Raw genomic sequence first — 14,157 nt, 5'->3', positions numbered from 1 at the left:
GCAAATTTGCAAATCAAAGCCGTGGGCGGTGTTCGGGCGCCACCTGTTGGCCCTCCGGGCGCGTTGCAAGCACCACGGTGGTGCAGGGTCGTTACTTGTTTCGCAGTTGTGCGGGATCACCAGTCGTTTGGGAGCTGCTGGTTGATGGCATCTCTCCCTGGGGATTAATTTGGTGTCCCGACAGGGAGCTGGGCCACCAGCATATTGTCATAGGTAGGAGTACGAATTCTGCAATCAGACCCTTGTAACTTCCTCTTGTCTCCTCCACTGAAGCTGTGTGATTCCTACAAATCCTTTAACATCTCTGGGCTTTAATTGCCTCCTCTGCACAGTGGGAACTACAAAACCCATGCCATGAGGATTAAATAATGAGAGGATGTGTGAGACGATGCTTCTGTTCTCCAAACAAACGTCAACTTTCATTATCGCCGGTTTTTATTTTCTCTCAACAGTTCCGTTACCCACTTGCCACTTGAGGGCATTTGGGTTGTTTCCAGTTTGGGGAAAATCCAGATATAGTCACTATATTCATGTACAAGCTATTCTAATTTCACTCAGGTTAATAGAAATGGGATTGAAGGGGCACATGTTAAGTCTATGTGTTAAATGGGCTTCCCAGGTGGCGCTAGATGGTAAATAACCCGCCTGCCAATGCAGGAGACATAAAATACGCGGGTTCGATTCCTGGGTGGGGAAGATCCGCTGGAGAAGGTAACCCACTGCAGTATTCTTGGCTGGGAAATCCTAAGGACAGACGAGTGTATGTGTTACTTTACACAAAATGGCCAAATTGTTTTTCAAAGTGGCTTTTATGTTATTTTTAAAAATAATTTAAAACGGCTGGAGACAGAAATAAGCAAGGAGAGAATAAGATCATTCGGGGTGGGGGGGCGTGCACCATGTGGAATCCTACTTCCCTGATGAGGGATCGAACCTGTACCCCCTGCAGTGGAAGCACAGAGGCCTAACCACTGGACCACCATGGAAGTCCCTAAGTAAGATTATTTTGGATGAAGCTATAAATAGTGTCAGGCTAGAAAGTGGGGCAGGGGAAGACCCTTCAGAGGACGCGTGTCGAGTAGAGACTTAAAAGTTTTCCAGGCAGGGGGACAGCGCCCGCAAGGTGTAAAGACCACAGGAGGGACAAACTGGGGATGTTCCGTGACTGTTTCTTTTAAACCATTAAAATAAAAAATTGAGGTATAGTTAATTTGAATGCTAATTTCACTCCCATTGCAACCTTATGGCGCGGGACTTTAAGTTCTTTTTACTGGCTGAAAGGTGGAGAGACTTGCCCAAGGCAGAGGGACGATGGCTGAGAATAGTGAATAAAAGAATCAAATAGCTAAGCGAACCGACCTAAGGAACTCCGCCCTTTTCAAACACAATTTGAAGCCCCACTAGGCCCCAGGGTTCTCGCTTTGCAGCCCCTCCCACACATGCGCGTTGGGGCCTCCACCGCCCCCCGCCCAGAATCCCATTTGGAGCATGCGCGGGCCGCTTGGCGCCAACTGTTGACCACCTCGGCTGGCGCCAAACTCGCGGGACTCCGGTTGGCGCGCGTTGGCTTCTTCCTCGGCTTCGGGATGATCGGCCAGAAGACGCTCTACTCCTTCTTCTCCCCGAACCCCGCCAGGAAGCGAAATGCCTGCAGCCCCGAGCCGGCCGACCCGGGGGCCCGGGGCGTGGCCGCCGTAGCTCAGAGCGGGGATGTGGCGGTGAGGAGCGGTTGGGAGTGGGGGGACCTCTCGTGGGGCCAGAGTTCAGGGAGGCCGAAAAGGGTGAGGGGGGTGAGGAGGGCGGCGGACCCCGCGAGAGGGACCCGGACCGAGGGGGTTGCGGGAATGTGCATCTGACTGGGTGAACGGGGGCCGCCTCCACGTGTTCAAAACAGCCGCCTTAGCGCCCCATCGGCGGCCATGCTGAGAGGCCAGCCAATGGGGGCGAGCCTCGGGGCCCACGCCGCCAATCAGAGGCGAGGGGGCCGGCCCGCCCTCCAATCAGAGGAGGGAAGGGGTGGGCCCCGGCGGGGAAGGTTTTTGCCGCGAAAAGACAGCGTGGGGCGCCAGTGGCGGGGCGCGAGGGGGCGGGGCGTCGGCGTCCCGAGTCCCATTCCCAGCTAACCCCTCGCGAGGCGCCGCGAGTCTTCCTCGCAAACCCTTCTGCTCCCGTGTTGTTGTGGTACCAAACTCGAAAATGGGCGCCGCGGCCTGCTAGTGCCTGACCGGGATCAGCCTTGGGTCCCCGGGGCTAAAAACCCCCACGAATGGGGGTCCTTTGCCCGGGGCCGTTGGGTTGGGGGCGGAAGCTGCGGGTGTCCGGGAGAGGCCCGCTGCAGCTGCTGAGCCGCCTCTGCGGGGACTACCTACAGGCCAGCCCCGCCAAGAAGCCCCGGGCCGGGCCGGAGGAGCCCGGCACGCCGCCCTCTTCGCCGCTGAGCCCGGAGCAGTTGATCCGCATCCAGAGGAACAAGGCGGCCGCGCTGCTCAGACTCGCGGCGCGTAACGTGCCGGTGGGTTTTGGTGAGAGTTGGAAGAAGCACCTCAGCGGGGAGTTTGGGAAGCCATACTTCATAAAGGTAAACTTGGAGGCTGCGGGTATCTTGTGCATAGAGCGGGCCAAGCCTACGGTTGTACGAGATTGCTTTCGTGGTTCCTCCTTTCCCTCCTTCGACGTTCTTTTCATGCTCAGGGGGTAAAATACAGTCAAGGTGTTTTCAATCTGCAGTTTAAGGTTTTTAAAAGGCTGTGAGATATCATAGCTTCTTTTAAAATAATTAAAAAAAATTTTTTAAGTCACTCCTATTTTGATATTTTAACATTTATTTTTATTTATTTTTGACTGCGCTGGGTTTTTTTTTTTAAATTGGAGTGTGGTTGCCCTACGATGTTGTGATAACTATCACGGCTTCTACTAACCCGTTTAGTTACTTAGTCTGCTCTCAAGGAGAGTGGCGAAGTGAAATCACAAACTCCACAGACTAAAATCTGGGTTTAAAAAAAAAAAAAAGAGGGAGCGGTTTGCACCCGCCGGAAATCAGGGCCGCAGAGCCAATCAGCTTGGACCCAGCCCAAAGAAAGCCCGAGGGAATTGAAAGGTCGGTGGGGTGCGGGGACTGTTTCGGATTTTCCCAGCAGAATTTGGGTATAAGACTTGGAAAAGGTTTAGGTAATAGTTCTTCCAATTGAAACTTTCTTATTGAATTCTTAGGCTTTCCTGTGAGAATTTGGTTTGTAAACCTAGTTTATCTTTCCATCAGCTTATGGGATTTGTTGCAGAAGAAAGAAAACATTACACTGTTTACCCTCCCCCTCACCAAGTCTTCACATGGACCCAAATGTGTGACATAAGAGATGTAAGTACAGGTTGTGGATGAATTTGTACTAAAATTACTAAAACGGGAGGATTCAAATGGCATTTCTTAATTAGGGGCAGTGGCGTTAAACCACTATTCATAATTTAGAAATAACACTGAAATTGTGAGGTTTGGCAGGCTGTCTTTGACTGTGTGCCATTTATGCAACAAAAAAAGAGAAGTTTGTGCATATGTGCATGTGCTAGGACTTCTGTTTTTTTATTTTTAATTCTGAAATGGGCCCCATGCCCATGCGAGGTATTATTGTGGTGGGAAGACTGAGGCAGGAAGCAGTTAAGTGTCTTTCAACTGATTCCCAGCAACTCCACCTTGACTGGTAGCTCAGTGTTCTTTCTGTGTGACCACACTGCCTTATAGCTGACTTCTGGCCTGAACGTATCTGTTAAAGACATCTCTCTGCTTCAGTTCGTTGTGTACAATGGCTGCTCATTGGGAGCTCTGGTCGCCTCCGACTCCTGTTCAGAAGCTTGATGATGCGTTTGCATAGTTCAAGGCAAGTTGACAGCTGAGCCTGAATACAGACACACCTGCTTTCCAGCCTCACCTCCACCTCCCATTCTCCTGGTTTGGAGCTGGACCAGTTGGTGACTCTCTCCTCACTTTTGTGTTTTGAAAACCAACTAGATTCGTCTCTGGCACCTCCCGGAAGGAAGCCTGTCCCCTACTACCTTTGTGATGTGGATTTCCTCTAAACCTTCAGTATCTGCTTGCGCTGGAGGTGTTCTATTTTTTGTTCTCCTTTCTCCTTACTGATTTTATAAGCTGAGAGTGGGAATCCCATGACTTAAGTGTCTTAAAGAGAAGTGAAATTGTTGAGGAAGCCATCATGATAAGGTTGCCACTCCTAAAACTCAGCAAACTTCTTAATTTTCATTTTAGAGCAAGTACTTTGAATATATCTCCTTGTTTATAGAGTTTAAAAAAAACCCTTAAGTCCTATTAAATTCAGTGCTGGATTGCCCCTTGTTCGAAGTATGTGCTGTTTTGAATATCAGCGAGTAATACTGTAAAGAAAGAAGAAAAGAGCATGAAACTTCTTAGAATCAATGGCCGGGGGGTTTCTTTGCCCGTGAGCATTTGGAGGGCTGGGATGTTACCTGGCTCTGCCGAGGCCCTTATCTAGGACCAGAACGGGAAAGCTTTGCTGCTGGATGGGTTTCTTCAAGAATATGCCAGGGCCTACGTAGGTTCCAACCAGGGGGACAGAGAGGTCCATGAAAGCGGCCGGTCCAGTCTGGACTCTCGGATAAAGTGTACTTCAGCTGTGGAAGAAGATTTTAAGAAGGAACTTGAGAGAAGTGTGGGTATGAAGAGAGGTGGGTGGGCATCCATCAAAAGGCCTAGTAGTATGTTAACACCGACCTTGACAATGACCTCAGTCTCCTCTGGGGCCATCCCTTTAAGAGGACACAGGCAGACCTCGTTTTATTGCACTTCACAGATAACTGCGGTTTTTATAAATTGAAGTTTTGTTGCAAGCTTTCACTGTCAAATGATGGTTAGCATTTTTTAGCCATAAAGTAATACGAACTATGCTTTTTTTTTGACCTCATGCAGTTGGACAGTTCGGGAACCAGAACATTTACATGACTTGTTTTATTGCCATATTCACTTAATGAGAAGATCTGGAATCAAACCCACAGTATTTCCTCGGTGTACCTGTCCAGGGGAACAGGCACTTTCATAATGCAGCTGGTGGGGGATGGGAATTTCTTTTAATTTGTCGAAAAGCTATCTGGCATATGTCTGAAAATTTTAAATACACATCCTCTGACCAGCAACTCCACTCTTCTGAATCTGTTCCATAGAAATAAAAGCAACAGTGGGACTTTCCTGGCATCCTGTGGTTAGGACTCCTCACTTCCAATACAGAGGGCACAGGTTCCATCCCTGGTCAGGGAACTGTTAATAAGATCTGCATGCCACACGGCATGGCCAAAAACAGCAACAGTATGTAAAGATGCATATAGTAGGATGTTTACCTCATTGTCTTTTGTAAGGGAAAAAATTGGGAAACCAACTGACTGCTCGTTAGTGATTGAGCTCCATTGACTTAAAGGAGGATCACAACGTATCACATGAGAAACACAAAGACTGTAGAGTGGAGTCCAGTGGCCCTCATTAGATGGGTGATTATAAACAGTTGGATCAAGATGGGGTGGAAGTGACCACTTGGTCTGTTTCTGGATGGTCATCCTGTGACACGGGCGTAACTCCTTTTGTAATTTGAAAAACGAAGGGAATGGAAGCAAAGTTGATCCCCGGTTGTTTCACACATTCGGGGCGGAGAAGGGAAGGGGCGTTGCAGCAGGTGACTGAGGGAAGGAGAACTTGGTAATGCAAAGCCACAGTGCCAGGTCCCCCTCCTCCCTTCCGGGGACCCTGAGTGGGATCGGGCGGGGGACTGCCCTTGCCCTCGCAGTGTACCGTTGTAAGTTAGCAGCAGCCAGGTGTCCGTTCGCACTGCTGGTACTGCGCCGTGTGATCCTCGCCGTCTGGTGTTCACAGGTGAAGGTCGTCATCTTGGGACAGGATCCATATCACGGACCCAATCAAGCTCATGGGCTCTGCTTCAGTGTTCAGAGACCCGTGCCGCCCCCGCCCAGGTAGGCAGGCTGTGCTGGTGGCTCCAGTCGTGACTGCTTTCAGATGCGTGCGTTGCAGGCCGCAGGTGCGCCTGTGTGTGGGACCTCCACTCGCCTTTGCAGCGGGGTTTCTCATCTCGGCACTGCTGACATTTGGGGCTGGGTCTTTGCTGTGCAGGCTGGGCCTGCCCTGTAGGGACTCAGCAGCACCCCTGGCCAGCAGTACTGCCCCCTACTTGTGATGATAGAAAGTGTCTTCAGACATTTCCAGAAGTCCCCCGGAGTGCAGAAATCACCTCTGGTCAAGAACCCCTGCTTTGGAGGATTTCATGTATCATTTGTAAATATACTAAACTTATTAAAGATATAAACTTTAAAACCATCGCTTGAGGGTGGTGGTAAGTCCTGGGCTACTTTGCTGGGTTTTCCAAAGTTCTCTTCCCTAAGCACTAGTAGTGACCGAAGTAAAGGGGTTCGGCAGGCGTGCCTGTTGGAAAGAAGGGAGGGCAGCCCCGAGGGCTGGCTTTGCAGGCCGTAATTTGCGTGTGTGCTGGCGGGTCCTAAACTTTCAGAATGGTACTTAAGATTGTGGGGTTTTTGTTTTTCTTTTGACTTGTTTTCAGTTTGGAAAACATTTATAAAGAGCTGTCTACAGACATAGATGGTTTTGTTCATCCTGGTCATGGAGATTTATCCGGATGGGCCAAACAAGGTAAGCTAACCACTGCTAGATGTGTTTTGCGTGGATTTCAAGAGTCTTCTCTTTTCTGTCTGGCCGGCTTATATTTTGAAAAGATATCCGTGTGGAACTAGAGAGCTCTGGTGAAATGGCTAAGTTTAAGTCAAGAAATGTGTCTCATCCTACAGCCAGTGTTTCTCATGTTTTATTTGTAATGTGAAAGAGAAATTGGTTCCTTGGCATCCATCCTTCACATTTACCCACTTGGACCATGCAGAAGGCAGCCTCAGTTTTCTCATGTCAATACATGGCTTGTGTTATGTGTTTAATACCTATTTACAGGACTTTTTCTCTTTCTGAACAAATAAACTATACCCAGGAAAAGGAAAGAATATTTACTCTCTGTTTTCTTGCAGTGAGATTATTGTTTCAGCAAAATGTCTTGTCTTCCTTGTGTTAAAATCTGAGGTTATTTCATGTCACTTAGGATATATATGTATATATATATTTTTTAACAGTTCTTTCCCATGATGGATATAATGTATGATTGCATACTCAGAAGATGTTGAAAGTGTAGAGGTGAAAATAAATCTCGCCCAGAGGCACCTACTGATCCTGCCCTGATGCTACCTGGTTTTGTCATGCACTGAGCTCATTATTGGGTTTTTGGGCTGACTCATTTCAGCCTCTTTTTTTTATTTTTTTATTTTATTGATATATAGTTGATTTTACAATGTTGTGTTATTTCTGCTGTATAGCAACATGCTTCCATTATACAGATTCTTTCTCATATTCTTTTTCATTTTGGTTTATCACAAGATACTGATACAGAGTCTCCTGTGCTGCACAGGACCGTGTTGCTTGCCCATCATGTGTATAATAGTTATTAATATAATATAATAAAATATAATATATATATAATATAATATAATAAAATAATAATAACCCAGACTTCCAGTTTATCCCTCCCCTTAGCATCCGCACGTCTGTTCTCTGTTATCTGTGAGTCTGTGTTTGTTTCTTGGACATGGTCGTTTGTGCCGTGTTTTAGGTCCCATGTTTCAGCCTCCCTGGAAACCGCTTTTTTGCTGTGTGTTCACAGGTGTTCTGCTGCTCAACGCTGTCCTCACGGTCCGGGCGCATCAGGCCAACTCTCATAAAGAGAGAGGTTGGGAGCAGTTCACCGACGCCGTCGTGTCGTGGCTCAATCAGAACGCCCACGGCCTTGTCTTCTTGCTCTGGGGCTCTTATGCTCAGAAGAAGGGCAGTGCCATTGATAGGGTATGTTGTGTGGGGTTTTTGTCTTTTTAATAGTTTAAACCAGGCTAGAGAATTCTAAGAATTTCAGTTATGTGGTCCTAGAAAATCCATTTCTTAAAATGAAGCTTATTTTTCCTTACGACTATGATAGTATTAGGTTTCCCATCAAAAATTGAAGAGAACTCAGGGACTTTGCTGGCAGTCCAGTGGTTAAGACCTCTTGCTCGCAATGCAGGGGGCCCGGGTTCCATCCCTGATTGGGGAACTAAGATCCCACATGTCCCATGGTGAGGCCAAAAAAAAAAGCAAGAAGGAAAACTGAACAGACCTTAGATAAAATGATTAGTTGTGTAATGAGGAAAGCAGCTGGCCCGCTTCTGCTTAGATGCAGTTGATAACACTGGCATAAACTTGCCATATACATGGAAAACTACACAGGTCCTCGGGTTCCATTCATGTAACAGACAGTGAAGTAAAGGATGAGTCAGGTACGTGTCTTGCTTTCAGCAAGTTTGAGGGTATATAGAAAACACGAAGAGTCCCACTTCAGCGCAAATTTAACTTCCCTGTGAAAACACCGTCAGTGCTCTGGTTGCCAGTTCCTGACACCACTAACTCAGCTTGTCATTCTCTGCCCTCCCCGCATCCTGTCCCAGTTTCTTCCTTCCTTCTCCACTTAATTTACCAAAGCACCCATGCATACCCAGTTACTGCGATGAAAAACCAGAAGTCATCCTAAAAAGTTAAGATCCCATGCTTCCACTGCAGGGGGCCTGGGATTCGAGCCCTAGTCAAATCCCCACGTGTGTCTTGACCAAAAAAAGCCCACCCAGAAGTCATCCTCCAATCCTTTCCCTCATGCCCTTTAACCTAGTCCTAAAACCACCCAATCCTGCCACTCCTCTGGGCTGAGCCCTGGCATTTCTCTGGGATGCCTGTCACGGACTGCAGGTAAAGCTGGTTTGAAGGAGACTGGAGACTGGTGGTTGTGGGGCTGTGACGGGGGGAGGCATGCAGGCGGGCAGCAAGGAGGGGTGCTTAGCTTGGGCTGCTGGAGGCACTGAATTGGGCAATGAATCTGGGTGGAGAAATTATAGTGTAGACACTTCAATAAGTGAAGGAGAAATCAAGGCGGCCTGGCAGTGGATGCTGGTTAGAGATGTGCAAACATGCTGAAGCCCCGCCCGCTGTCGGAGCAAGTCCAGTACTTCTTAAGCAGAGACTCACCTAATCTTAACAAAGGCTATGTCCAGGGCGAGGCACGGGGGATACACGGACTCCCCTTTGTTCCAGGCTCAGAGAGGCGAGGTCACTTGCCCGCTCACTTGTGAGTGGAGCTTCTGACTCTGATCTGAGCATCCCGCTCAGACCTGGGTGGTCCTGCGGGCGAGGGTACCAAGCCAGCCATCGAGTTCAGGTCCAGAGACTGGACTCGCATGTCATTTATCCTCTCCATTTTCTCTGAAGTGGAGTTCCGTCTTAATTTTCTCTCTAAAGGTTCTTTGTGAATGAGCAGGATATTTTCAGATGTTTTTCTTTTGAAGAGAGAATAGTAGGAATAAAACCCGGCATAAATGAACTGACTGCTCAGTAAGGTCTGCTTGCTTATCTAGGTAACAAAATGTGTATGGGAGTCATTTCCAGTCTGTGTCTTAGGGAGGTTTGTGGTCAGAAGCGCCCTTACTCAGTATATCTGTAATCTGTAGTATTAAATATGGTTTAAATATGGTTTAGTTTGAAAGTAAATAATCACACATGTTCTAGACTGCCCTCTTCCCCCTTCTCCCACCCCTTCCCGCACACAGATACACCAACCATTCACAGCCTTTCTTCTCTCGGCCCCTCCCCACCTGCCCATCTTAGCCTCAGGGCAGCCTCATCTCATCTTGCCCAGAGTGCTCAGACGCCTTCTCCCTGGAAGGCCTTGACTGGGGTCACCAGCTGGGGTCTGGGGGTGGCCTCGGCCTGCCTCTCAGCCTCTGAACTCCAGACCCCTGAACCACCTGGGTTTCTCGTGGGCGCCCCACTCCCCTGCCTGCCTTTGTCCAGCACGTGAAGGTCTTTGTGTGCCCCAGGCTGGCTGCTGACTTGCCCTTCAGAGTGCACACAGGGACCTGCCCTGCCTGCCGCATCCTGTGCTGAGTACCTGGCCTGCATACCTTCCTGATGCTCTGTGCACAAGACCCTTCTTTGTTCTTCATGGGATCTTAACCAAGCTGGCACTGCTGTTACTCTCAGGCCACAGGTGACCAGTGGCCTAGGGACTGTCAGCGACTCTCTGGAGGGTGCCCCACTGCTGAACGGCAGGGCCAGCACCTGGGTCCAGACTGCCCGGCCTCCCCAGCAGCCCCTCCTGGACCAGGCTCCTTGAAAGCAGCCGTGTCTTGAAAGATAGTTATTCGCAGGGTGTTGTGTTAGTTGCTTAGTCGTGTCTGACTCCCTGTGACCCCATGAACTATAGCCCGCCATGGTCCTCTGTCTGTGGATTCTCCAGGCAAGGATACTGGAGTGGGTTGCCGTTCTACCGCCCTCCTCCAGGGGGTCTTCCCAACCCAGGGATCGACCGGGGATCTCCTCCACTGCTGGAGGATTCTTTACCATCTGAGGCAGAAACGACTTGTTGGGTGATTTTTAGTTAAATACAGGAAAGAATTAGGAAGAAAACAAAAATGGTCCAGGATCTTCCCACTCAGTTAGCTACAGGTGACATTTTAATAAATTTTAAGGATTCCATTTTTGTGGTGAGATGATTGAAACAGCAGAGGAAGGTACAGGATGGAAAGGAAATGCCTTCTACTCCTTCCCCTAAAGGAACTACTATAATTAGTGTCTTGGGTCTGCTCCCAATTAGTGTCTGTTCCCCACCCCCAGAAGATTTTTTTTTTTTTTAATTTAATGCATTTATCCTTTCTTGTGTCTTTCCACTTGTGACAGATTTTGAGGGCTCCTTATATCAGCATGTATAGCTTGACCTCGTTCTGGTAGCTATGCGGTGTTGCGTTGTCAGAACTGTTATCTTCTGCACACGTAGCACTGGGTTTATAGCAGGTTTCACCAGCTAGGAGCCGAGCGGCAGTGTCCCTGCTCGTCTCTGCATCTTTGTGGAGATGCGTGCATCGCTGAGTCCCTTACCAGAGGTGGTCTCAGCAGTGGGACTGCTGGGTCATAGGAGGACACAGGCACCCACGCATCCCACACAGTGCCCAGCAGAAGGTGGAGAGGGAGGGGTCTTTTGCTTTCTTGGAGCCTCCTCCCCGGGTAGTGGCTCTACCAGCCATTGGAGGATGAACGCACGCACAGATGTGTGCGGACGCTGCGAATTTAGAGCTGGCACAGCGGAGCGGCAGAGCTGATGGAAAGGGCAAATGCCAGAGTGGTTTGGTTAAAAACTCCAAATATGCCCCCGTGGTCTCACCACCCGTCTCCCCCTCTTTCAGAAGCGGCACCACGTGCTGCAGACTGCGCACCCCTCACCGCTGTCGGTGTACAGGGGCTTCTTCGGATGCAGGCATTTCTCTAAAACCAACGAGCTGCTGCAGAAGTCCGGCAAAGAGCCCATCAACTGGAAGGACCTGTGACCTTGTGACCTGGATCCTGGGGGTGACATTGACCCTGGGGATTGGGGTCTCTGAGCAGTTTTCTAGAAGCTGTGAAATAGAAGTATTGGTCGTTTATGAAGTCAAAGTAAGAAGAAAATCTCCCTTGTGATTCTCAAGCACCCTGCACGAGGGAACATGTTTCAAGTGGAGCAGCCATGAGCCAGGCTGGGAGTGGCGGCTTTATTCAGCTCGAGACGACCACAGCAGCTGTGGCTCAGGCTGCCCGGAAGGGACCTGAGGTCGAGGACTGACTCTTCCCCTGTGGTAGCACCTTCATGGTTAGAGCAGGGAGAGAAGCCCCTTCTGTTACAGCCAGCTGCTGCTGGTTTTTACCTGATAGGTTAGACTTTAGATTTGGGGATGCTCACTGTTTTTATTTGGAAAGGCCCCCTTTGCCTACCCTGGCATTTCAGTCTGATCTGTGGTCTTTCATGGAGCCCTCAGAAAGACTAAGGATGTTTTGCCAGTTTCCAGAAATTAGGGATCGATTTCCTGCCTGTAGTAGACGTGAAAATTGCTAAGGAACCATCCTTGGTGTGAACTTTCAGTGAATAGAAGCTGGGAAAAGCAAATTTGGTCTTATTTATACCGTAGTTCTTCAGGTTTTTCTAAGGAGTAAGCTAATGGAGGTTGAACATGAAGCAGAAAGCATTTTAAGAGGAAAGAAATGCTTGCTTCCTAGGTACATCCTGAGTTGGAGTTTTTGAGCCACCAGAGATTGCCAATGCTGTTTTTTGATTTAGAGGGGCGGGGGTTGACTGAAATCACTTTAGAAGATTTTTCTTTTCTGAGACACTGGTGAATTTTGCTTTTTTAAAAAGATACGCAGATGTGTATATATATTTTTAATCCTCTTTTTTAAGAAACAGCCTTTATTAGGTGTGCACCTGCATCCCCAGATGACACGGTTTTGCTGTAAGCTGGGTTTAAAGGGTTAACCCAGCTGCGTTTAAAGCTGCCTGAGTTTGATAATAAAAGACTGTTGAAGTTTTACTTGTGCCTAGTTCTTCTGGGCCCTGGGTGGATGCCCTTGGACTACTCTTAACCTGGGGTCATCATGACAACCACTGTGGGCAGGAAGGGCCACACTTGCCTGTGCTTCCTCCTTCCTCCCACCCCTGCCCCCGCTCCACTGCCTGGCAGCCCTGGGCCTCCTTTGGGGCGCAAGCGGGAGGAGGTGAGGCGTGCTCAAAGCTGGGCCCCTTCCAACCCCGAGTAGCACCCTGGGCGCTGTGGAGCATGGGCGGGGGCTAGATGGGGTTGGGATCTGCTGGGACCCTCAGGGAACCTCTTAGGGCTGGAAAAAATATTTTTCCCACTCTTGATGTTGAGAAAGCAGCCATGGGTCACCAGGCATTTGAAGCATATGCGAGTCAGAGGTCAAGATGGCAAATGCGGCAGATGGGCTGGAGACAGTTGGGGCAGACACAGGTTACTCTAGAAGGAGACATCAGAAACTGCTAACATTGATCCCTGTGGGGAAGCAGCCTGGGTAGTTGAAGGACAGGAGGGAAGCAGACTTCCCACTGAACTTCCTTTTGAACCTGTAAAATTATTTTAAACTCTGTTCTCATTTACCTTTCACCCGGCTCCCTCATGTTTTTATCTTACTGAGCCACAGTACAAGGATCAAAACCAGGAATCAAAACGGCACAGGGGCTTCCCTGGTGGTTCAGTGGTAAAGAGTCTGCTCGCCAGTGGCGGAAGCGCGGGTTTGATCCCTGGTTCCGGAAGGTTCCACATGCTGAGTAGCAACTAAGCCCAGGAGCCGCAACTACTGATCCCAGGAACCCTAGAGCCTATGCCCTGCAACAGAGAAGCCCAAGCATCGAGTGGCCCCTGCTTGCCACACCTAGGGAAGAGCCCACACAGCAGCGAGGACCCAGTGCAGCCAAAAAGACTTTAAAGTGCAGTTATATTAAAAAGCTTCGTACAATGCTCCCTACTAAATACGAGCTTTATTCAAATTTCTAGTTTTCCCAGTAATGTCTTTTCTGTATCAGGATCCAGGATGCCACGTTACACTTCACTATAATGTCTCGTTCAAAGCTGGTCTGTGACATGTTCTCAGTCTTTCCCGTGATTTATGAATTGATACATTTTTGGCGATACCACAGAAGCTATGTGCCCTTCTTGGTACACCATCTCAGGGAACTAAGATTACTTAGTTTTGCATGGGCTTGTGCCTGTGGATTCCGGCACCTTCTTGCTCCCGGCTGCCTCAGATGCCTCTGTCCCGAAAGCCTGGCCTGGGGCTTCAAGCTCCAGCATCAGACTCAAGGATATAGCCCTCCAGAGACAGCTTACATTAAGTAACCCCTACAAGTCACCTAGCACTTTCCAGGTGGCACAGTGGTAAAGAACTCACCTACCAGTGCAGGAGACGGAGATTCAATCCCTGGTTCAAAAAGATCCCCTGGAGTAGCAAATGGCGACCTATGCCGATATTCTTGCCTGGAAAATTACATGGGCAGGGGAGCCTGGGGGGTTACCATGGGGGGCGGCACGGGGGAGGGTCATAAAGAGCTGGACACGACTGGGGAACTAAAGAACAGACAGCAGTCACCTAAGCTCAAATACCTGTTACAGATCCCTTACCCTCTCTGGCTGGCTGTTTCCACCTGAACCCTGACGGAGTCAGAGGAGGGACATGGGTTC

General features: G+C 49.1%; 1 protein-coding gene across 1 annotated transcript; it reads left to right on the top strand.

The window, feature by feature from the left end:
- The first annotated feature begins 819 nt into the window (after positions 1-819).
- UNG (uracil DNA glycosylase) lies at positions 820-12,492 on the top strand. Its single transcript, XM_055551075.1, has 7 exons — positions 820-1,718; positions 2,372-2,578; positions 3,260-3,355; positions 5,885-5,982; positions 6,585-6,673; positions 7,743-7,921; positions 11,338-12,492. The coding sequence occupies exons 1-7, from the start codon at positions 1,440-1,442 to the stop codon at positions 11,476-11,478; spliced, it is 1,089 nt and encodes a 362-aa protein (XP_055407050.1). The 5' UTR covers positions 820-1,439; the 3' UTR covers positions 11,479-12,492.
- Positions 12,493-14,157: the final 1,665 nt, after the last annotated feature.

This window comes from Bubalus kerabau, chromosome 16, assembly GCF_029407905.1.
Source record: "Bubalus kerabau isolate K-KA32 ecotype Philippines breed swamp buffalo chromosome 16, PCC_UOA_SB_1v2, whole genome shotgun sequence".
In the NCBI taxonomy this organism is placed as follows: domain Eukaryota; kingdom Metazoa; phylum Chordata; class Mammalia; order Artiodactyla; family Bovidae; genus Bubalus; species Bubalus kerabau.
Note: the sequence above shows the minus strand (reverse complement) of the source record. Positions and strands in the feature narration are given on the sequence as shown.